The sequence below is a fragment of the Alligator sinensis genome, unplaced genomic scaffold (assembly GCF_000455745.1).
Source record: "Alligator sinensis unplaced genomic scaffold, ASM45574v1 scaffold104_1, whole genome shotgun sequence".
Lineage (NCBI taxonomy): Eukaryota > Metazoa > Chordata > Crocodylia > Alligatoridae > Alligator > Alligator sinensis.
In genome coordinates, this window is record NW_005841867.1 from 4,155,463 (window position 1) to 4,178,578 (window position 23,116).

Sequence of the window (23,116 nt, forward strand, 5' to 3'; positions counted from 1 at the left end):
GTCAGTGATTAGGTTATTCTTTTGGGATGTGAGAGACCTGGGTTCAAATCTTTGAAACAGCTCAGGGAGAGAGCTTCCTAGATGAATGCTCTAACCACAGGGAATAATGGGGTGGATGGATATGTTTTTATTTTTCTCCAGGTTTTTTTTTTTGTACATGGCTCTATCTGGTCAGGGTACTCTAAGAATGGCTAATGTATTGGTTTCTGCAGGCGTAGGTGGTAGGAGAATGGCTGCTAGGATTTAGGCATGAGGTAAGGCTCTAAGTAGTTCAGCAGTATCAGAACTTGAGGATTTTGCACATGTACACCAGCAGACATCTAGTGAGGGGAATTAGATGACACCTGAGCACAGTTTCTGAGGTCTCAAAGCCTAAATGTTGAATTGAAAGATCTAAGTCATGTATAGTTCCAGTCTTTTGTATGTGTTGAGAGAGCTTGAGCAAATAAGGCCTTTCTGAGAGACAAATAGCTTGTCATACTATCATGTAGCCATTTCTAATTTGTATGGCTGAATAGTTTAGAAGCCAGAACATTTTATGTTGCACTTATTTATATACCTTTGGATGGCAGACTTGAAACAAAATGTCTTTTAGATATTACTTTAGGATTATCACTCTGGGATTAATCTCAAACTACAGGGTTGCTAGGTTGTGCTGCTAGGTAACTACTGCATCAGAGAGGTTTCTGTAAGATTTGGTATCTCTGGGGGATTGCAGGATGAATCATGCTATGGCTCTGTGTCTTTGTGTCTAAGGGAAAGGTGTATGTGGAGGTGGCCAATTAGGTAAGCTAGTTTAGTTAATTGAAAGCAATCGTTTTATATAGAACAATCAAGTCCTAAAATGTCCCTTAATTTCCTTACAACAATTTTAAATTATGCTGCTTGTAACATTTTAAAAAGGACTGACTGCCTCTCCAACAGGGATGATTGCCATATTCACCACTCCCAGTAGTAAATATTTCATGAATAATTGATGACATTTCATAAATATGCAGATGAAAAGTAGTGAATGTTTGGGGTTTTCTCCTGGGCCCTTATTAATTGTGAACCATCATGTTAACTGCTGCTGTTGATTCCGAGAGAGCAAAAGGATGTTTGTTTGAAAGTTAAATATTTGCTATAATTATAAAATGCATTAACTGGTGGGATATTGACTTTGGCATGTATGCTTGAAAAAAGCTTCACAAGCTGTTTAAATGACTTTAATATTGTATATTATCTAAAGATATGCTTTCTGCAGACTCAAAAACCAAATGTTGCGTTAAAATATAAACAAACAATCATATTTACTGATAATTCACACGTGTATTCTCAGATGTAGTTCTTAAATAAGGACAAAGCAGATTGCATTTTTTGGGATTCAGTAGTGCAGATCATTTAAAGCTGTGCTACTTGAGAAATTATACATTAGGACAAACTAAGCAGCATCCAGCATATGCATATGTCACGTAGATGATTTGATGTTTCAGGAGCTGGATGAATAAGGAATTATAAAAGGTATCTGCTGCATTCAGTCAACAATATCATAGTTATAGCAACAAAGCTGAGATTGTTTACTGAACAGGATTCAAGGATAATTTTGCCCTAAAATTGAATTATCTGTATACAGCCAGATTCTGATTGCTCAAATCAGATTCTGGTTCAAATGTTGAAAATGGTCAGAATTTCTATACCCTCTAATCCCACTCTGTTTTTCTACAGATAACTATACCTATACGATCTTGATTTTTAAATGGTTAATTTTCAGTATGAGATGTCTTTGGAGCACTTAAAGCAATGAAAGGGAAAATAGGGAGTTAGCTCTTCACCTCTGGAAAGCCACTTTAATTGTGTTACATTTAGAAGTATCTCATCTAGTCTCCAGCAAATCGACCACAGTACAAAGCCAGTAGTAATTCAGCCTGGCTGTCTGTCTCTGCTCAGAAGAGAGCTGCAATCAGCTGAGAGAGAGAGAGAGAGAGGAAGAAGCCACTGTAGGTTAGAACTGAGATGTATTGATGCCAGAGGTGAAACCCTAGTTCTGTTGAAGTCAGCGGTAACATACTTATTGGTTTCTCTGGGGGGCAGGATTTCATATTAGGTGCCTGATCTTGCATCATTTTCATATGATGATACACATATGGTCACTTGCTCACAAGCACAGTTTCAGAAACAGCAAGGTACCTTAGAGCACCAATGTGAGATCATGCTTTTACCTCTGGGGAAAGGAACCTGAACAGGGAAACACTTGTATGTATTCTGTAAGCAAATATTTCAGTTTGCCTATAAATTTCAAGTCTTTTTAAATCTTGCAGTATGTTTTATAAGCCACATGGTGATTCAAAGGCAAATCAATTCTTAGATTATCCTTTACATCTGTGTTGTTGCCACTAGGATTCCTTTTACCAGAGATGCCCAAGGATTGACACAGCCCCTCATCTGATTTGGTATCGTGTACTTTAATAGTAACCCCTATGTTTTATTATAAGTTTCCTCTCTGTAATATGACCTGGCAAATGGTTCCTTCAGACGTTGCAACTGTGACCTTCAGGGGTGCCGGCCTCAGATCCTCTGCTGGGTGTGGGGGATGTTAGTTTCTGGAATCCCCGTTGTTCGAACAAGAATTCCAAGGTTGCTTCTGTCTCCCCAGGGTGGCAACGCACAACTCACACTGTCTCTGTGTTTGTCCACTACTTTTGTAACTTCCTCACCTCAAATTGTTCAATCCTCAAGTTTCTTCCTCATCTTTTTAGATGAGGTACTCCAATCCTATTCTGTTTTTGGTTTCCTTTCCTTTTAGGGAAACTACTGTACCTGGTTAACCCACCATACCAATCACAGCACTCATGTTTCCCATAAGGCACTCTGGACAATTTAATTGGTTAGTTCCGGGCAGGCTTAAACTATGGGCAAGAGGCGTAGCATAGCTCAGTTTGCCCACTACATATGTATATGTCTAACTACAGATCCAAAGCCTGAAGCTTATTTGCAGTAAGACCATATGGTACAAGCCATGTAATTTCACATAACAAACTGCTGTTTAAATGTCTACAAGGAGTTATGGAAAAGTAGTCACACCCTCTGAAAAATAACTTTCCTTTTTACAAATGCTGCCATTTGGCACTTTGGGCTTCTGTTTAATTAAATTATTTTAATAGTTTGGAGAAGTGTATGTAGGTGAAATTATATAAATGTTTCCTTATTAATTTAAATATGTCAGCAGTACACATTGTTGATTGAAGCCTTTTTACCAGGTTCCTATAGCTGAAAAAATGACTACAGAGAGAAAAATATTTCTGTATTCTTTTTTGTTTGCTTCCTTGCCATATTGGTCAGCACTTTGGTCCCAAATCAGCAAGTCTCATGGGATGGTAATCCCATTCCTATTCAGTAGAACACTTACTTAAAGATAGGCATTAGCTTAAATGCATTTGGGCTCACTTAGGGCTGAAACTGAGGCTTTGATCATTTCCTCATATTGTATCTTGCCCAGAACAATGAGGGAGAGAATTATTATTTTAAATATACTTGCTCTTGTAAAAAGTGCACATATTGGCAGGATCACTGTAGGGCAACTACTCTTTGGCGTGTTTTGATAATTATTGGATATGACATTGCCAGTTCCTTTTGAATATGGCTGGTCTAGAGTTGGAGCTAGTAGATGAAATTAGCAGCCTCCGTACTTTTTTCCCAGGACATGCCCTCATCCTGTGGTCACAAGACTCTTCACTCAATGGTCACAGGATTTTCCCAGAGTCTTTGCCCTTGTATCAGAGGTTACAATACTTTCACTTTCAGCTGTGGGAGAGAAATAGGAGGTAGTCTTTCCCTTCACAGTCAAGCTTCTGCCTTTGGGCGCCTCTACCACAGAGAATCCACCCTCAGACATCTAGAATCTAGATGTGCCCTTTCCCAAGACTGACACCTATCCGCCTTTCCTCAAAGTTCCTTAGCCAAACCCATGCAGGCAGGACCAGTTGTTTGCTGACTGTCCACATGGAAGGTCTTGGTTCCTAGCTAGTTTCCCCCCAGCAGGTATTGCCCTCCTTAGACCTTTTCACCTTTTCTATGGGGTGGGAAGGGGAGTAGAACTCCTAAGCCAAGCCTTGCCTTCTCCCTTCCTGCTCTTATTTGAGAAGGGCAGTCTGTCTATGTTGCAGCTTCTTTTACATAGTATAGTCCAACCAGTAATTCCAAGGCATCTCCTGTCTTCCTCAGGCATAGAGAGACTCACTCGTGAAATAAAGCCCTGGAACCTCTTTATACAGGGAGTTCAGAGAGGAAGGTCTTAGTGCAAAGTGTGCTGACCGCATGGCTAAATTTGATACATCACGTTAGAAGTTCCTTATGAAAGAAGATGCTGTCAAATACCTGAAGGATGATAACAGAGAAAATGGAAATAGGCTTTTCTCTGTGACAGCAGGAGATGAGACTAGGAACAATGACCTCAAGCCGTAGAAGGGGAAATTTAAATTGGAGATTAGGAAGAATTTTGTGACCATGAGGGTGATCAAGGATTGGAACAGGTTACCTAGAGAAGTTGCAAACTCTCCATCCCTTGAAAAAGAGCAGGTTAAACCAACGCCTTACTGGGATGATTACTGAGGGATAATCTTGCCCTGAGCATGGGCTAGACTAGATGACCTCACGAGGTCCCTTCCAGTCCAACTTTCTTATGATCTCTCAAGCCAGCAAAATCACACAACATATATAATATGATGATTGCTTCAGAGAGCTGTTCTGTTATGTATCATTTGAGCTATTTTGTAAGTCCACTTTAATATGGGTTAAATTTTGTTAATATAGGGTAGAATGTCAGTCTTCTGGTCCCTGCTTCGTTAAGGTAGAACCTTCCTCTTTTCCATGTAGCTGTACTGTCCCCAGCTGTGCTGTCATCAGAACTTGGGGGGGAGGGGAGGGGGGAAATGGGCAGAGATAGTGCTAGGATTGGAAATCACCATGGAACAAGGGGTGATAAGTGGTGGAGGATATGATTTCCTACATGGTTTTCATCCATCTTCTTTTGAATCAGTGCTTAAATATAGTGGTAGGAACCTCTGTGTTCTGGCAGGTACACCACTCAGTAGAGAGGTCAAACTAAGATCTTGATCATTTGGTTAGGAGCCCAATACTATGTTTTTCAGGTGTTAACTTACAGTGTTACACTCAGACTCTATTTTAGCTAATGCTGTTTTGCCTGCCTGAAGTTCTCCTGTCAACTAAAATGGATAACAATAGTATTTCTTTCCTTGTCTAAACTGTGGTGTAGAGTGGCTGTATTTCATCATAAAGATGCCTACATTTCAGTGGTGAGGCATAAGTAGAAGCTGTAAACCTCTTTAGATGAAAGGTGCTCTGTGCACATAGTTTCCCACTCTTTTTATAACAACAAGTGTGATAGCATTTTATGAGAAAATCAGAAGCAAGGCTCCAAAGGGCTTATAGCTTAACTAGGTGCTATGCTAATATCTCACTGGTTTCACTCTTTGTACCATGGTAACATTGTGGACACTTCCAGGAAGATTTACAGGCATTGGAAAAGATCTGTGATTTGCAAAAGAACTTGAAGAAGGGCAGGATGGGATTAGACTGATTTATCAGATGGATTTCAGGCAGATTTGGGTTGCGTGAAAGGAGCAGAGATTGGTGGCACAAAAGAAGCAGTAAACCATGTGGCTTCAGTGGAATGGTGGGACAAGGGCAAAGTGAAAGGAGATGAGAGCAGAGAGAAAAGAGCTAAAGTATGCACGGTCTTTGAACGGAGTCTTTTAGATACAGACCTTGCCTTTCATTCAGACAGGCAGGGAAACCAGTGAAGGTTTAAAGGGCAATTGCATGTTGGAGCAATGGCTGATTTTTTGCTGTAGCTTTGGGGGCTGATTGAGAGTAAGCAAGGGAAACATCAGCAAAGTGAGAGAAAAGGTTGCAGTAGTCAAGGTGAGAGGTGAACACATGTTAAACCATGTGGTTTTGCAGCTGCAGCCAAGGGCATGCCTTGAATGGGAAGATTTTGTAGCATTGTTCCTGTTTCAGCGCTTGGAAGTTTTTGATTCTGGCCTTATCATTAGCCGCTTTCTATGCGAGTGCAATTGTCAGTTCCTCTGAGTTTCATTTATTCAGTTAAATGGAGACTGGAGATAGGTTCTGGCTGTGGTATACACAGTTCATTCGTTAGTCATCTCTCTCTTCGATAACTGTAATGGCTTCTGGCTAGACATTCTGCTGGTTCTGCTCTTCACTTACAATCTATTCAGAAATCTGCCACATGCTTAATATATTCTCATCTCTCCAGTTTGAGCAGTTATGCTGCAATCCTCTGTAAAACTGAGTTGAAAAGGGCTCCCTCATGTTACTCAAACTAAAAACGTTGAATGACTGAACTGCTATGGGCTTTTATAAAATGATTTTGAATGGAGTAAACACTCCTTTGGAATAGGAGGCATCAGGCCCTCCCTGAGAGTTCCTGGATGCGTACTCCGTAGCACGCAAGTGCCTCCCATTCCCACTGTGGCACTTGGCCAAGTGACTGTCTGAGAGAGAAGCAATGCCAGGTTCCCTTGTGGGAAGAGAAGAGCTAAGCCTGTTCCAGAATTGTCACCCTCTCGCACCTTGAACAGATGATATGGGGAAATTGCTTCTGGGGCCTCTGTGGCTAGATGAAAAGAAACTCTCCACAGGAGGGGGAAGGGATGAAAAGCTCCTGAGGGAAGGGAGCAAGTAAAATTGTAGCTTCTTTTGGGATTCATAGACCATGGAGCAGCTTGCTAGCTGTCTTCATTTCTGAAATTGTAATGGGAAGATTGTTGGTCCTGATAGGACCAGTTAGTTGGGGAGTGGGCAGTTACTTGATCAGGATGTGGTTATGGAGTGGTGGGATTTGCTCAATGAATGGGGCTTGGTAGGGGAAGGGGAAATGGATTTCCAACCTCAGGGATTGTTTCAGAAATTCAAAGGAGAACCTGAAGGTTGTGGTGGGGGTGCTGTAAGGTAGGTTATTATGTAAATTGGGGAAACTTTGGAAGAAAGAGAGGAAGGTAAGTCAGACTGTAAGAAAAGAGGAGTGAGTTAGGTATACGTGGAGAGCAGACTGGCATCTAAATGCGTTATTCTTTCTTCTCCCATGCTCACCTCATGGATATGAGTAATTCCTGTTTGCTGCAAAGGGAGTTACTTGTATTCTGGTGAGTAGGTGGAGAGTAAGGCACCTACTTTGGTAGGAAGGAGCCAAGAGTTTTCTGAATAGGGTTTGGGAAATGTAATGTTGTTGTAAATGGTGAGTTAAATGAGAATTCACATTTTGTTACCATTATAGTAGATCAGTAGTGTTCAACCTTTTAGCCCTGTGAGCTGGAGGAGTGGCAGGGTCAGCACATGGGGTTGAGTCCTGTGTGCCCAGAGCAGGCTCCACACTGCCCTGATCAAGCCTGGTGAGCCTGGACCGGACCTCATGCTGTCCTGGTCTGTTCCCCACATGCCAGGATCTGGCCCTATACCACGCAAGCTCTGTGTGCCCGACCTAGCATGCAGCACCACGGCCCCTGGGCTCTCCACAGCTCTGGAAATACGGCAGCTGGGGAGCAGCAGTTAACACTGCTGTTAGTCCTATGCTGCTAACTTTTCAGACCCATGGAGAGCCTGGCAGGCCAGATGACATGGCTCTGTGGGCCAGATCTGGCCTGTGGGCTCGATGTTGAGCATCCCTGGATTAGGTAATACGTAATGAAAGTGAGAGAACTACCTGAGAACTGAGAATCAAAAGACCTGAGATCTGTTCCCATTGTTTACTGCATGACAATGAGAAAGTCGCTGTAGATGTGATTTGCAGAAGCACCAGGTAGCCACTACTTCCGGTGAGGTCAGTGAGACACACAGGTAGTCCACACTTCTAAAAATCAGCCCCGAGGGCCTGATTCTGCAAGCTGTTGAGCACTAGTTGAATGACTAGAGTGTTATGTAGGGTTGGTTGTTTGTCCTGGTACTTCTAGGTGGGTCTTAACCTCTGAAGGAAAGAAACCATGAAACAGGGAGAGGGGCCATATGTTCTGATGATACAAGGAGACACAAAGTGATCTCTGTCTGTTTTAGCGCTAACCTCAGCAAACCCATTATAAACTTGGAGAAAGACTAATACTTGAAAACTAATGTCAGATGAAGGCCCTTGCAAGTTAAAGATGCTGCTGTGAACTAGATTCTTTCCTCCATGTAAATATTAAGCTAATAGTAACAGCCTCTGTGCTAATACATTCTGATCCACAATTATGATCTCCTCTCCCTGTCCCTCTTTTGTGTGCTATTTTAAAGAAAGCTTTGTTTAAACAGTGGTCAGAAATTCTTGTAAGACTGTACTGGCTTCTGCCACATACCTCACTGCTTGACCATTGAGTCTACTCTGAGGTAGTTGGCATAGATCATTTACCACAGTAACTAAGCTAACTTACCTAATGTAGAGAAGTCCCCAGAATTTGAACCTATGTTCCTTAAATGTCACAAAAAAGCCCACTGCCATGATTAAGTCTTGCAGTATGGTCTTACCAGCCCCAGTTAGCTCTTATCAGTGTCCTAGGGTTCTTCTCACTGTAGATACAGAATCCCTAAATCCTTTCTTGCCTTCCAAATCTCAAAACATCGTTTGCATAGTTGAACCTAATTCAATGGAATTCCCTTCCCCAGTTAATCTGTACAGCGACTTACTTGGCTCTTTTTAAAATCCAGTTGCCTTTCTGTTTTAATTACTTAGTGACATAATTTTGTTTGGCTCTGTTTACTATCGTTTCTCTTACTGTAACACATGCTTTCCCTTCTAATTTGTCAGAAAAGGGCTTTAAAGAGCATCCCATCATCTGTAGATCACTTTAGAATTTCAGTTAATTATAACAAAAAGACACCTGGAAGATTGGTTACAAATTTCCTGGGCAACAGTAACCTCACTCAGACCAAACCAGTCTCCCTCAGACAGAGGCTTTTCAGGGCAACCATCCTGGGTTTTCTAAAGCCAAGTGAACACTAACTTCAGAGCCAGTGTTCCCTCTCCATCCCCAGATGCTGTCCAGGCTCCATCAGGTGAGAGCTCAGTTCTAGGGTAGTTAGCCAAAACACTGCAACTCTTAGGAGGATGCTTAAGGAAACAGCATTTAAGGCTTTGTTTTAGCACCCAGTCAGGTAAATTGGTATCTTTCCATCAACTTAAGTGAGCGTTAGTTCAGGCTATAACAGGGAGCTGGAGGGCAGCAGGAGCTGTGCTACAAGGCTCTAAGGGAGAAAAAACCTAAAATATATGATATTTTATTGGTCAGGATTAAATATCATGCATTTTATCTGGAAACAGACTGGTAGCCATTGCAGTCTGTGAAATACAGATTTGTCATGTGCACTATTAGATAATTGGGAAGTTGTATTTGGAGTTTCCAAAGGGCTTTGAGGGGTAGCCTCATGTTGAGCACATCGGTGTTCACTCCTTGGTGTGCCAGCATACTTCCACAGTGGGCTCTGTATCAAAGAGGCTTCTGGTACACCCTGTGAACTCAAGAGCTCCGAGGATCCCAGGAAGCATTCCCAACCTGCAGTTGTCACTGACCACACCCCTCCTTTCCCCAACTCATCCCATAATCACATATCACCTCCATCATAGCCCCTGAAGTCATCCCCCCTCATAGTTTCATAGTTTCATAGTTTCAGGGTCGGAAGGGACCTAATAGATCTTCTAGCCCGCCCCCCCGCCAGGGCGGGAGAACAACCCAAAAACACAAACAAAACCACTCACCCTAAAAACAAAAACGGGACTCAAATGAGTCCAGCCAGGTAAGTATCCAGCCTCTTCTTAAAGATCCCCAGGGTAGGGGCCAGCACCACCTCCCTTGGAAGTTGGTTCCAGCTCCTAGCCGCCCTAACTGTGAAGTAGTTTTTTCGGATGTCCAATCTGTACCTCCTCTCCATCAACTTGTGCCCATTACTCCTTGTTATGCCAGCAGGGGCTAGGGGAAACAGCGTCTCCCCCAAACCCTTCTGGTTCCCCCTAGTGAGTTTATAGACGGTCACCAGGTCCCCCCTCAGCCTTCTCTTGTGGAGGCTGAATAGGTTCAAGTCCCGCAGTCTCTCACTGTAGGGTCTGCCCTGTTGTCCCCGGATCATGCGGGTGGCCCTCCTCTGGACCCTCTCCATGTTGTCCACATCCCTCCTGAAATGGGGCGCACAGAACTGGACACAATACTCCAGCTGCGGCCTGACCAGCGTCGCATAGAGGGGGAGGATCACCTCCCTGGCTCTACTCGAGATGCACCTGTGGATGCACGACAAGGTCCGGTTAGCCCTGCCAACCATGACCTCGCATTGTCGGCCCATGTTCATCTTGGAGTCAATAATGACACCAAGATCCCTTTCCGCCTCCGTGCTCTCAAGTAGGGAGCTCCCCATCTTATAAGTGTGCTGCTGGTTCCTACTACCCAAGTGCAGCACCCTGCACTTGTCCGTATTGAAACGCATCCTGTTCCTGTCTGCCCACCCCTGTAACCTATCCAGATCCTTCTGCAATCTCTCTCTCCCTGCTAGCGTGCTCACCTCCCCCCAAATTTTGGTGTCATCAGCGAATTTAAACAGGTTGCTCTCCACCCCAACATCAAGATCGCTGATGAAGAAATTGAACAGCGCAGGCCCCAGGACCGAGCCCTGGGGGACTCCACTACCCACCTCCCCCCAAGTCGAATATGATCCATCCACCACCACCCTCTGAGTGCGACCCTTCAGCCAATCTGCAATCCATCTGACCGTGTAGGCATCTATGCCACAGTCGCCTAGTTTACTAATTAGGATGGGGTGAGAGACGGTGTCAAAGGCCTTGCTGAAGTCCAGAAAGACTACATCCACCGCGACACCTGCATCCATGGCCTTTGTGACCTGATCATAAAAGGCAATCAGGTTGGTCTGACATGATCTCCCCCTAATAAATCCATGCTGATTGCCCCTGAGCATCATCTCGGATGCCGGCCCATCACAAATGTGCTCCTTGATGATCTTCTCAAAGAGCTTCCCCAGGATTGAGGTAAGACTGACGGGCCTATAATTGCCCGGGTCCTCCCTTTTCCCTTTCTTGAAGATGGGGACCACATTAGCTACCTTCCAATCGTCTGGCACCTGGCCCAAGCACCACGATCGCTCGTAGAGCCGTGCCAGGGGCCCTGCAATAACCCCAGCCAGCTCCCTCAGCACCCTGGGGTGGAGAGCATCCGGACCCGCTGACTTGAACGCGTCCAGCCCCTCCAGAAGCTCTCTAACCCAGTCCTCCCCAACCTGAGGTCTGAAGGCGATCCCCTCGCGTCCGGCTTCTATCACAGCAGGGAAGTCCCGGTCCCTGCACAAGAAAACGGAGGTGAAGAATTGGTTAAAGAGGTCCGCTTTATCCTCTGACGCAACCACCAGATTGCCCCGCATATCCTGCAGGGGCCCCACATTACCCGGCGCCTTCTTCATCCTCCCAATATATTTGAAAAAGGACTTTTTGTTATCCTTAATCCTGGACGCTAATCCGAGCTCTATCTCCGCCTTGGCCTTCCTAACAACCCTCACCAATATCTTATTTGAATGGAGAGTCAAATAATTTGTTGTCAACCAAACTCCTGTCTGGGCTAGCACATACACTTAGTCATTAGTGTCTGATGCATGTTTGACTGAGATGTTGTGTCATCCAAGTCCTGATAGTCCTGCTGCCTCAAACCAATTTATGGTGTGTCCCTGTAGCCTCCTGCATACACTGAACAGGAAAGCAACAGAACAGGTTGCATTTAGAAAAGCCCTATAAGTACTGGACACTAACCCAGTCTATCTTTGGCTTCTATCAGAATGAATGGGAGCAGGAGAGACACTAGTGCACTTCTGGACATGTTGCCCCCATTAGAGGATGATGCTAGGTGGTGCCAGACTAGAGTGAAGCAGCACAGCACTTCTGTTTTACGTTATCTCTCAAAATGGATGTAATGTGCCTACGTTGGGGGTAACCCTGGTCTGGTGAAAGGCGTGTGCCAATAAGCTCACTCAAGACAATGAGCCCTATTACACTAAGGTGGCTATGCAACCGCTGTTTCAGAGTGCAGTGCTTGTAGAATGGGCATGCTATGCCCCCTGTCATGATCCTTGATGGGGTAAACATGACTGTTCTCATAGTTAATGAGTTATTTATCTGTTACTTTACTGCAAAGCACTTTGGTGGGTTAAGCACTACAACAACAACAACAAGAGTAGTCTGTGCATCATTAACAAAAATGTTGACTTATTTTCTTTTACAGGTAACAGTCCTGGTCCTTTTTGCCCTTGCCTTCCTAACATGTGTTGTATTTCTGGTAGTCTACAAGGTTTACAAGTATGATCACACCTGTCCAGAAGGATTTGTCTTCAAGGTAAACAAAGCTACATATATTCTACATATAAAAATAGAAGAGCATGTGAAAGTGCTGCATTTTGCTTATTCTTGATTAAGGCATGATGATTTGCATAACAATTTATAGTTATATTCCTAGGTTAATGCTCTTTTCTGTAATTGTTTCTGCCTAATTTGTAAACGAGGCAGTGAGTATTACACAATTTTCGTAATATTTTTACATCCTTTTTGCTGGTGCCTCAGGAATTAAGAGACTAATATCATTCTTAATGACAGTGCCCTTTACAACAGTGAATCTTTACCTACAGCTGTTTGAAAGAAGCCCTTTTTTATTGGGTGAGACATTTCTATGTCACACATTTCCTCAAATTTATAGGCCATAGGAAAGAACAAAGTTATAAATATAAAGACTAGAATAAAGCATCTGGACTTCCATATATCTCTATCATAAAGCCAAAAAAGTTTTGATTCTATTGTGAGCTCTGGAGGGTCAAATATATATTGCCTGTGTAGAAGGAACCTTTTGTGCTAAGGTGAAACTTGTTGCCGCAGTTTTATATACTGTCTCCTGTAGGAACTGCTCCCCCACACAAGTAAATAAAGGGAACAACGTACGTTTGTGGGAAAATACATCTTTGCTAATGAATCTAATTGCATATGGAGTACTAAGGAGTTGGTTGGTAGCATGGAGACAATTAAATGTGAACTGAGTAGGAATAAGATGAGGAGACTGGGACTGGAATTGGATCATTCTTACAAGGACATCATATGGCTCCTGGCACAAAGATGTCACCAGTGGGTAGTATGAAGTCTTTTAGTTCTGAATTGAGCAGGGTTCAGTGTGAGCAGTTATATTAGGATGAGACCTCTGAGGAATTCCCAGGAAGTGGTGCTGGTAACATGATAGTAGTCCATGATCTTCCCCTAAGAATCATATTTTTTCTAGGTATTTAGGTTTCTTAAGATCTGAATAGATGCTCAGTGCAATTTTCAACATGTTTTACACAGGAGTTTGGCACCCTAGGTATTTTTGAAAATACCATTTGGGTTCCTAAACATTGAGGTAGACACCAAATACTCCTGTTTTGCCTTGAGCTATTACTGTAGTAGTGATTTTGTACTGAAATAACTCTTTGTCCCCCATTGAACAATTTGAGTGTTTTCACCTCCTTCCCCTACTTCTAATCTTCCATCATCATCTTGTAATTTCAGCTCTTTTATATTTATATTACCAAAGCCACACCTTGCTGTTTGCCTTCTCTACTGAAACCTAGCCCAGGCTGTGGCTTGATTATTCTCATATTCTTTTTGCTGGCCTCTCACCTCTTCTTCAATGACTGTCTGGGGCAGTGGTTCTCCAACTTTCCTGGACTCTTAACTTCTATAAATTGAGCAGCATCCCATTTAAAAAATAAATGTATTACAGTGCTCCTCTCCTTGCAGAGGCGATGGCTAGTGATGGCAGACAGGCCCCAGACAGGCTTGTAGGAACCTGAACCTGCCCTTATTCCTCAGGGTGTCCTGACATCCTGGTTGAGAATCACTAATCTGGGGACTGTTCCCAAAATACTGTCTCTAACTTGTCTTCCTCATCCTTTGCTCTGACCTTCTTGCCTCTCTGTCCCACTTTGACTTACTAAACTCAATATCCTTGTCCTTCATGTTCAGGATCATACTATGTAATCTCAGCACCATCCTCAGGATGAGACCAACGTCCTTTCCATTGCTTCTTAGTTCTGGTGTTCTGCTGCTTGCTACTAGTGTTTGAAATACCCTCTCACTTTACCAGAAAGCCACCTTTCTCACTTCAGTTCCTTCTTTAAAATAACTTGCTCTTAAGGCATTTGCTTGGAATTCAGGAGATTTGGATTCAGTTTTTGGTTCTGACACTGGCTTCTTGCATGATCTTAGGCAAGTGACTTAGTTTCTCTATTACCATTTGTAAAATGGAGATGAAAACAGCCATGTGTATTAGACTGTCAGCTCTTTAGAGCAGAGACTGTGCTAGACTTAGCATGATGGAATCCTGATCTCACCTGGCATTTTAAGAACTACTGTTGTCTATTAGAATCTGTTTCTTCCATAAGAACTTCATATCACATTCTCCAGATCAGTAGTAGTCTCTCCTACATCTTTCCCTTATTTCAGTTGTTGTTCTGCATCCTCTATAGTTTTTGCTTCCTTTTTACCTCAGATTTTAGACTGTTAAGAGAAGGGAAAATGTTCTTCCCTGTAATACAGCTTCTTTCAGGATGTCATTTCATTGGATTCTTACTCTTGAACTCAATGGCCCTCAAAGATGCTCTTTAAGGCACAGATCACGTACAGGCTTGTATTGTTGCTTACTATACTCATAATGTGGGGGAAGAGAGCTTGTGGAGGCAATTTCTTGGAAGAAAAAAAGATAAAGAATGTATAAAGATTTATGTTTTGTATGATTTTAGAGTTACTCAGCAGGACCAACTGTGCAAGTCACACGGCTTAAAACTGATATGATGCCAGCAGGAGTCTGCCTTTGCCAGTGCTCATGTCTTCTTTTAGCAGGCTCTGGTGACATGGCAAAGGTTGGCACAAAAGCCCATTCTGAGACAGGGGAAAAGTCTTTGCCAGTGATGGTTGCTTTGCACCGACTTGCAACGATTACACAGCTGTTTGGGCACACACTGTTCTAATACTGCTTGCATCAATGTGCTCTCACCCTGATGTCCCCCAGCCAAGGATGCTGATGTGCTCTGATTGCAAAGGGCACTGTATCTCGCATCAGCAGTTCCAGTGCTACAGGGAGTCTGTAAAGGCCATGCTGTCTTTACTCTACTCCAATGCCCTTAGACATGGAGCAACTTCAAAGCAGTTTGTTTTCAGGCCTTGTTGAATTAATGCCTGAGTGTTATGGGTAGTTCAACCATAGTGCCACAGATTCCAAAGATTCCATTGCCCTTGGCCTTTACATTTTTCTATGCATCAAAAGCAATGCTATTATCATCTCCAAAAGCGATCATACAGCTCCTTAAACCACAAGGTGCCAACTGCACCTCAGTGCCAAGAATTTGCCTTCTGTTGAACCCAGGGAAAACGTATCAAAATAACCCATGATGTCAACTAAAGATCAGCAGTCTTACCCAAAACATCTAGAGTAATAGGCACAGCAAAATTAATAGAGCAGAATTGAATGACACTACTCCACAGGGAACCAGTGAGGGCATCAGTGCATTCCATACCAAGGGAAGTAACAGCTGTCTTGATGCATCCGGGGCTAGGCAGAGCTGGAAACCAGGGCTCTCACAGGCATCAATGGTGAAATCTATGACTCTTTCCAAAACAAGGCTGTGAAAGAAATGGATGTTCAGCAATTTACTGTGATGCATAAATCACCTGCATTACTCCTCCTGCTATTTTCATACATCACCTGGGCACTAGGAAAGGATTACTGTCCTGAAGTAAGTCAAAGATCTCAGGGCAGGAAGCCCTAATAACAGTTACAACAGGGAGCTCTGGTCATGGAGATGGGGGAATGTTTTAAAAAGGGCTGCTTAACCTCTGGCCTCCAGGTGAAATGTGGCCCACAGAGCAATGGTATTCAGCCCACAAGACTCCCCATGGGTTGGGAAATTTGGTGGCGGGAGAGCAGTGGCAATTAATATGACCATCCTGCCCCAATGCCAAACCCCAAGCCCTGCACAGCAGGTTGGGGCCAGGCCACACCCCATCCCCCATGGCTGGATTAAGGCTGAGCTATGTTCCCTTCCCCCTGCAGGGCCAGGTTGGGGCTGGACTAGTCCTCTTCCCTCTCTCCACACAGCTGGATGGGGCCCTGCTGTGACCACTTGGGGTGCTGGATCAGGCTCATTGGCTGAATCCAGCCTGTGGACAGACTGGACACTGCCCATCCGGCCCATGGACTAAAAAAAGGTCAAGTACTACTGTTTTAAAGGACACTAGGCTGGTCAGTTCCTGAGTTTGGCCTACGATTCCTCAAAGAGCCAAGCCCTTTCTATTGCTAGAGGATTTTTTACTTTTTTTACTAGAAATACAAGGGCAGGAATCTACCCAAGAGGGAATGTCAATGTGCAAGCCTTGGTTCTTGTGTTAGATGCCATGCACCTTCCTGTGTTAAAAAGGAAGGAAGAAATCAGGGATACTGGCCCTTTTGGGCTGCTGTCTTTTGGTTAGGATAAATATGGTGAAGCAGATCCTGCTGTATTTTTTGTACTGACAATGCCTGGGCTTGAGTCCAGTGCTGGTAATTATGTTCCATTTGTTTTAGTCCTCCTGCAGATTTAATTAGATCAATGGATAATGCTCTCTCTCCTACCTTTAACAAGGGTGAAATAATCTGTATCACAGCTTAAATTTAAAGAACAACTTTCATCTCAGGAGGCCCTAAACACTTTATGAATGTTACACCTATGAACTGAAGTATCATACTAACGTATTATGCATTTAAGTGCAAGAAAGTTACAGTGATACAGTGAAAGTTCTAATACCAGGACCATGTACACTACAGAATGTTATATCCACGGAGGAGGGCAATGTGGATGAATCAGGTACCCAACATGGAAAACTTTAGCCTAAGCAGAATTGGGCAAAGTTGTAAGTAATGGGCCTACAATGGGAAGCATTAGGCAACCTACCAGCAATGAAAGCATTAGGCAACCTACCTATAATGAAAGTAAAGTTGCCATAAATGAAAACTACCAAACAAGTCTCACTCTGATAGAAAATTATTGCTTAGTCACTTTCCTGCTTCAAAGCTCATATTAACTGGTCCAGTGTCTCAGATCAAGTATGGACAATATTTCCAGAAGGTGCAGTTGCTCTGCTGAACAAGTACTAAAATGCACTGTCCCAGAATTGCCCTTTGCGTTCCTCATATGGCAGCTAGTTCCTTGCAATCACCAGGTCCCTCACCTGCTTCAGTGGGTGTTCTGCATCGGCACAAGGCTCCATTCACCAATCCCGGAGCATTGGAATTGGTGACTTTTATACAGCAGAATTTCACCAGTGATGTCAGCCACAGGGCTGGTGATGATAACAAATAGGAAACAAATAGATCAAGCCTTGCTGGTGTGAGTGAGCCAGTGTCCCCAGTTCAAGCTCTAACACTAATCCAAGCTTCGGTCAAAACCGATTAAGAGATGGGTGGGTCAAAATCTGCAAGTTACTGTCCTCTTCAAATTATTAGGGGTTTCAAAAAGGTATTGGTTTAAATTACTGTGGCAGTGAATTTTCATGCATTAGATCAACCATAAATTGCCTTTTTGTCTGCCCCTTTTGCTTATAACTTCACGATTTGGTTGCTTAACCCATACCCTGTCCTTTGAGAGACTAGGTGCATCTGGGGGGAAGGGCATATGTTTCTGTGGACAGGGCCATGGAACAGGTGAGTGTTTGTCTGATACTTTCTCCACCACAGCACTGTAGGACACCAGAGTAGTTCTGAATTCTAAATGCTCTGGGTCTTACAGATCTTTGTTTTATTTGAACAGTTAGACTATTTGTTAAACAGTGACATTTAAATAAGGGACAAGCACAAGAGGAAACCCATGCTCAAGGTGGTATGTGGTCACAGAAGAGTGAAATTCCTATGGTGCTCAGGACTTTCTGCCATTGAACTGAATTTCTGTTTGTGGAGTTCTCTGAGAAAAATAGTGCTGTGAAAATGCCTGTGCATTTAAGGAAAATGTCTGTTCTACTGCTGTGACAAGGAAGACCTACCCGCATACTGGTCCTTTTAAATACATTTTTAGTTAGGATAGAAATAATTAGGCTTATTCTTTCCTCAGACTGATCTGACTACCATAAGAGTTAACAGTTTTAAAAAATGTTTAGTCTCTTAATCCCATTTTTCTTCAGTTCTAGAGCACATTAGGCTACAAGTTACATACTCACTGTTTTATCCTTGAACTGCTTCCTTAAAGGAGCTGAAAGCTGGCCAAGAGGTGACGCGAGCGTGGACAGGCCCCACTTTCACATGTCCACTGAGATTTTTCATAAATAGATTACTGAAAGTTAGGGCTCTTAAATCAGGCTGCTTGCTTAGGTATCTAAGAGACTTGGTTTTCAAAATCTGAGCATGGAGCAATTATCAATTTTTTTAGTGCTTTTGTAAAATTAGGCCACTCATTTATGTGTCTAAAACGAGATTTAGAAGCCTAGTTCTGAAAATCTTGGGATATATTTTGTGAGTAGATGTTTGTGTGCAAGATGAACCTCCACAGTATTTTCATTGTGATATTTGGCTTGCTACACTATAAAAATGTCTCCATACCTGTGCACAACATTTATATTACTTCTTATCCAACACAGACTGAAACTAGTCTGTTAATGTACCTAGAGTTAATCAAACTATGGAAAAAAGGTATTTGTAATTGTATTTCGCACAGCTGGAAGTAGCTACCTGTTGCACTGAAAATGCAACTAACATCCTGATGGTAGAGATTTAACATCCTTAAGAAATCACCTTGTCAGGGTAAAAAAGACTAAAATTGGGACAGCTTGATGTTGCCTATTTTTATCTAGTGTCCTAGATAATAATTGTACTAGATGGAAGTCTGCTAGAATATAGTTGTCCTGGAACTCAGGCAAACTCTTTTTTCATGAAGTTGTCTTGGTGTAGAGCACTTTACTAAATTGTTGTAACACCACCATAGTTAATGTGTATTGCTTTCAGATTCACACATGAGTAAATCATGGCGACTAAAGAAATTACTTTTATCTTTCTGACTTATTTTTAGTGATTTTTTTGGACAGTATCTGTCATCTAAACAGTGGATTTTTTTTCAGAATAATCAGTGCATTCCAGCTGGGTTGGAGAACTACTATTCTGAACAAGATTCCAGCACTCGAGGGAAATTTTACACGGTCATAAACCACTACAATCTGGCCAAACAAACCATCACACGCTCAGTGTCTCCATGGATGACAGTACTATCAGAAGAAAAACTGTCTGAACAGGAGACCGAAGCTGCTGAGAAATCAGCTTAGTGCGATAAGCAAACTGCTAATAACATGTCATTTGAAAGTAACTAAGGGACTTTAAGGAACTTTTCATTAGATATAATTATGGATAATTTAGAGGTTACTCATGTTTATGGTGCAATTGCTTCTGTTTGCTGATACTGCTTTGCAAAAAATAAAAATAAAAAAAAAACTTGCTGCAGAACATTCATGGGCATAAAACAAGGTGCATATCAGCATCGCTTTAGAGCTTTGACACCATTTTCAGTGTTTAGAAATCCAACTTTAGATATGTTCTTGCAATTTATTGGATGCTGACAGAATTCTCCACTGGATTTTCAGGGGTTTGGATGCTAGATAAATTGTATGTTTTACTGTCTGAACTGATACTTCATGTTTTTTAATCAGTCACCCATTTTGCAAACTGAAACACCATATCCATAACTAGAGTGATCTCTTGTTTAGCTAAGAGCTGTTTTAAAAATGTGTTTCCAGTTCAGATTAGGATGATATCAAGGGCATGTTGTAGTGACTGTTATGGAGAGAGGAAAGAAAAATGGTCAGGTAGCATTTTTCTCATATTTTTTTCCACTGTTGTTGATTTGTAAGTGATAATGATGTTTTTTGCAACAAGGCATGCTCAATGTTTTATTATTGCTGTCAACAGATCTTCACTGCATTTCCACTGTGGCTTTAGCATCTTGGTAAGGATGTGCACTGAAACACAAATTACATGGATGTTATGGGAGACAGGCGTTTTTAGTAATAAATATATTCAGGATTGTGATTAAAATAACTCCCATAAACTTGTGAAGTAGAGGCTGCTCCAATGAGAAATCACATCCTTTGATCATACTTAAAAGGCTGAAAGCCCTTTCACTGTAGATAAAGTCCACAATTTAATTGGTCTGATATAAAAGAGGAAGGGAGTAACATGTCTAAATTGTTTCCATTTTATATGACATTAACATTTCCCTTTTTATACATTACAAACAGCTTTGAGTTAACGAAATGAGTCGTAATTTACTACTTTTTAAACACAGGGCATCACAAGTGAAATTGTAGCATAATAGGTAACACTACTTGCTGTTTTAAAGCTACATGTCAAAACTGAGTGGAAAAGTATAATTGTTTATGTATATGGCTTGGGAGGAAAAAGATGTAGATGAACATAGTATTGTGAATGCACGTTCAAATTTCATTGTATTTACAAAATCCTTGACTATTCGTTGTATGAAACCATGTTTTCATTTTTATTATAAATCTTAAATATATATTACAAAAACATGATTAATTTGCCAGTTAGACAAGATAAATGTGTTAAGCATTTAGGTATGCAAGTCACTTTTTCCTTTCATGTTACTTGAATGTGATATTTCTAGTGGACATGTCAAAAGTTTCATTATTTTTATAGATACTATATAAAAATGAAGGGAGAAACACCAATATTAGGCTTGAAGCAGAACAAACATGGTCAGCTCCACTTATGGGTTACAGTTTTTCTTTTATTACTAGCATTTTAGTATCATGAACTTTTCATACTGATAAAGTACAAAATGACCATTACTCTCAATTCTATAGGTTTGATACAAACACAAGTGTGCATTATACAGTTATGTACTGTAAAAGGCTTTTTAGTACTTCATCATGTTATATGGAATGCATAAAAAGCAATAAATTGTGTGCCAAAATTTTTCTTTGCATTTGAAAAAGTTCAAACCCATCTGAACATATTAAGACATGCCATGTTTGTATTTTCTAGTAGACCTGTACTTTATTGAATGTAAATTAAGCCACATGTAACTTTTGACATTTTCACTCTGTGCAAAATAAAGAATAAGGATGATACCACTTGTTGCGTACATTATGTTGACACTTGCATTTCACAAGAGATACAGCAAAATGAATGTTTTAAAACCAGTGCTGAGAGAAGTGAATTCCAATTTTACAAGGTGATAACTTCTACGAAGAATAAGCATGGGAAACAAAGCTTATTTCCCCCCGCCCACTCTCCTGTCCATTCTCCCTGCCCCGCCTGCCCTGGAACAGTAAAAACATCTTTGTTGTGCAGCCAAGACTTAATAATTCCACCGTAAAAGCAAGCATCCAAAAAAATGAAAAGAAGCACATTTTGTGGAGGTGTCTGGAAACAAGCTTATTTGGTGACTGATTCTGCTTTCCTTGAAGTTGGAAGTTTTTTCACTGACATTAACAAGGAGGTTTAGGTTCCTGTTTACCGCTATTTCTGAAGTTCTTAAACAGGTTTTTCACAAAATTTCCTTCTTTGAAAAGTTTGGCTTTTATGCGACCTATTCTTTGGCGCTCTGACAATCTCACTACATCTGCTCCATCACAAAATATACTATATGCAATGCTTCCCAAATTTCATGGAACCTATAAGCAAAGCTTTATTATTTTTATCTTTTTTTATTTTGACTGACTTGATTTTTTTATCCACAAAAACTAGTAATCTGACCACACTAATTCTGTAGAATTAGGACTGGTAGTCATACTTACAGAACAGTACTACATTTAACACTGAAGTGATGTAATTAAACAGAAGCCTGAGATGATGGAAAAGCGTAAGGCTTTGTTGCAGAACTTTTCTTTGTTGTGCATCCTGCCCACATTAGATGACTGCTGGTAAGTTCACAAAGAAAATAGTTTCACAGACAACAGTTTCTTAACACTGTATAATTTACATCTTACTGAAAATTTCTTGCCACTTAAAAAGCTACAGCCTGGTTTTCGCTTGCTAGCAGATTAATGGATTTCTCTTTGCAAGACTACATTTATTTTGTGAAGCTGCTGAAGGAACTTAAATGATGTAGGTACACTCTGCATAAGTGGATATATGCTTGGATATGCACTTTCTGTCCACACTCCCCATTTATTTCTTTGCTGAAAGGTATTTCAGCCACACCAGTTCTAAAACTGCATAACAAAACAGTATGTCTTGCTTTGAGAGAAAAAATCAAGTCTAAAGCAAAGCACATATGCCATGTTTTGTTTTTAATTAATTGTCATACCAGTCCAGAAAAAGTAAGGAAAATGAACACATCACAAGGAAGAAAAGGATCCATACTCGAAATCCAGCATTGTTTTTGATTGCCTGTTGGAAGATATGATTTCAATTATCATTCCCAATAAAAATATGAAATTTCAATAATATGACTCTGCCAACAATTCCATTAAATCCAATCTGGAGTCAGTGGCAACACTCAATATTGACCTAAGTTGAATAAGAATCAAGCCCTAAATTCACCCCATTGACTCAAATTACTTTGAAATCTTGAAAACAGAGACTGTAAAAAAACAAGTAAAAACCAAGCTCATCAATAGCATTTACTTTATGATAGAAGAGAAACATGATGCAAAATAAGACAGTTCTGAAACAACTGTTTGGAGAGAACTGAAAAAATCGGGTATAAATGTTAAATAAGATGCCAAAATCAATATTTTAAAGAATAAATTACTTCTCTAAATAGTCCTATTAGACTCTATGATTAAACAGTTCGATAATGGCCATTTCTTCTTCTAAATGATTGATTTAACAATGTTAGTAAGTACTTAAATGTAAAAAATTACCCAGTCCCAGTTCAAAATAGCAAGCATCTGTTCCAGATATTTTTTTCAGACTAATACTAAGTCAGAAACAAAATGGTAGGGTAGGTAGTTTCCTCTTTTGGTTTTAAGACAGTGCCAATGACTTAGCATTAATATTATGCATGCAAATCTTGAATATATCAGCTTTAATTTACGGAAGTAAAAGAACTTTAAAAAGATGGGCAGCGTTCCTTTTCCTCAGCT

General features: G+C 41.4%; 2 protein-coding genes across 4 annotated transcripts in view; one reads left to right on the forward strand and one right to left on the reverse strand.

Moving 5' to 3' along the window:
* The window catches only part of NSG1 (neuronal vesicle trafficking associated 1), an 80,143-nt gene extending 60,791 nt beyond the window's left edge, over window positions 1-19,352 (forward strand). For 2 of the 3 annotated variants that reach the window (XM_025192503.1, XM_006016777.3), the window contains exons 4-5: window positions 12,258-12,368; window positions 19,133-19,352. In XM_025192503.1, the coding sequence (XP_025048288.1) occupies window positions 12,258-12,368; window positions 19,133-19,333 (312 nt within the window). In that variant the 3' untranslated portion in view covers window positions 19,334-19,352. The remainder of the gene's footprint in view (window positions 1-12,257; window positions 12,369-19,132) is intronic. The other variant, XM_025192507.1, reaches the window with a different exon arrangement.
* Window positions 19,353-22,300: 2,948 nt separating this feature from the next.
* The window catches only part of STX18 (syntaxin 18), a 47,712-nt gene continuing 46,896 nt past the window's right edge, over window positions 22,301-23,116 (reverse strand). The window contains exon 11 of the mRNA XM_006016778.3: window positions 22,301-22,418. Within this exon, the coding sequence (XP_006016840.1) occupies window positions 22,323-22,418 (96 nt within the window). The 3' untranslated portion in view covers window positions 22,301-22,322. The remainder of the gene's footprint in view (window positions 22,419-23,116) is intronic.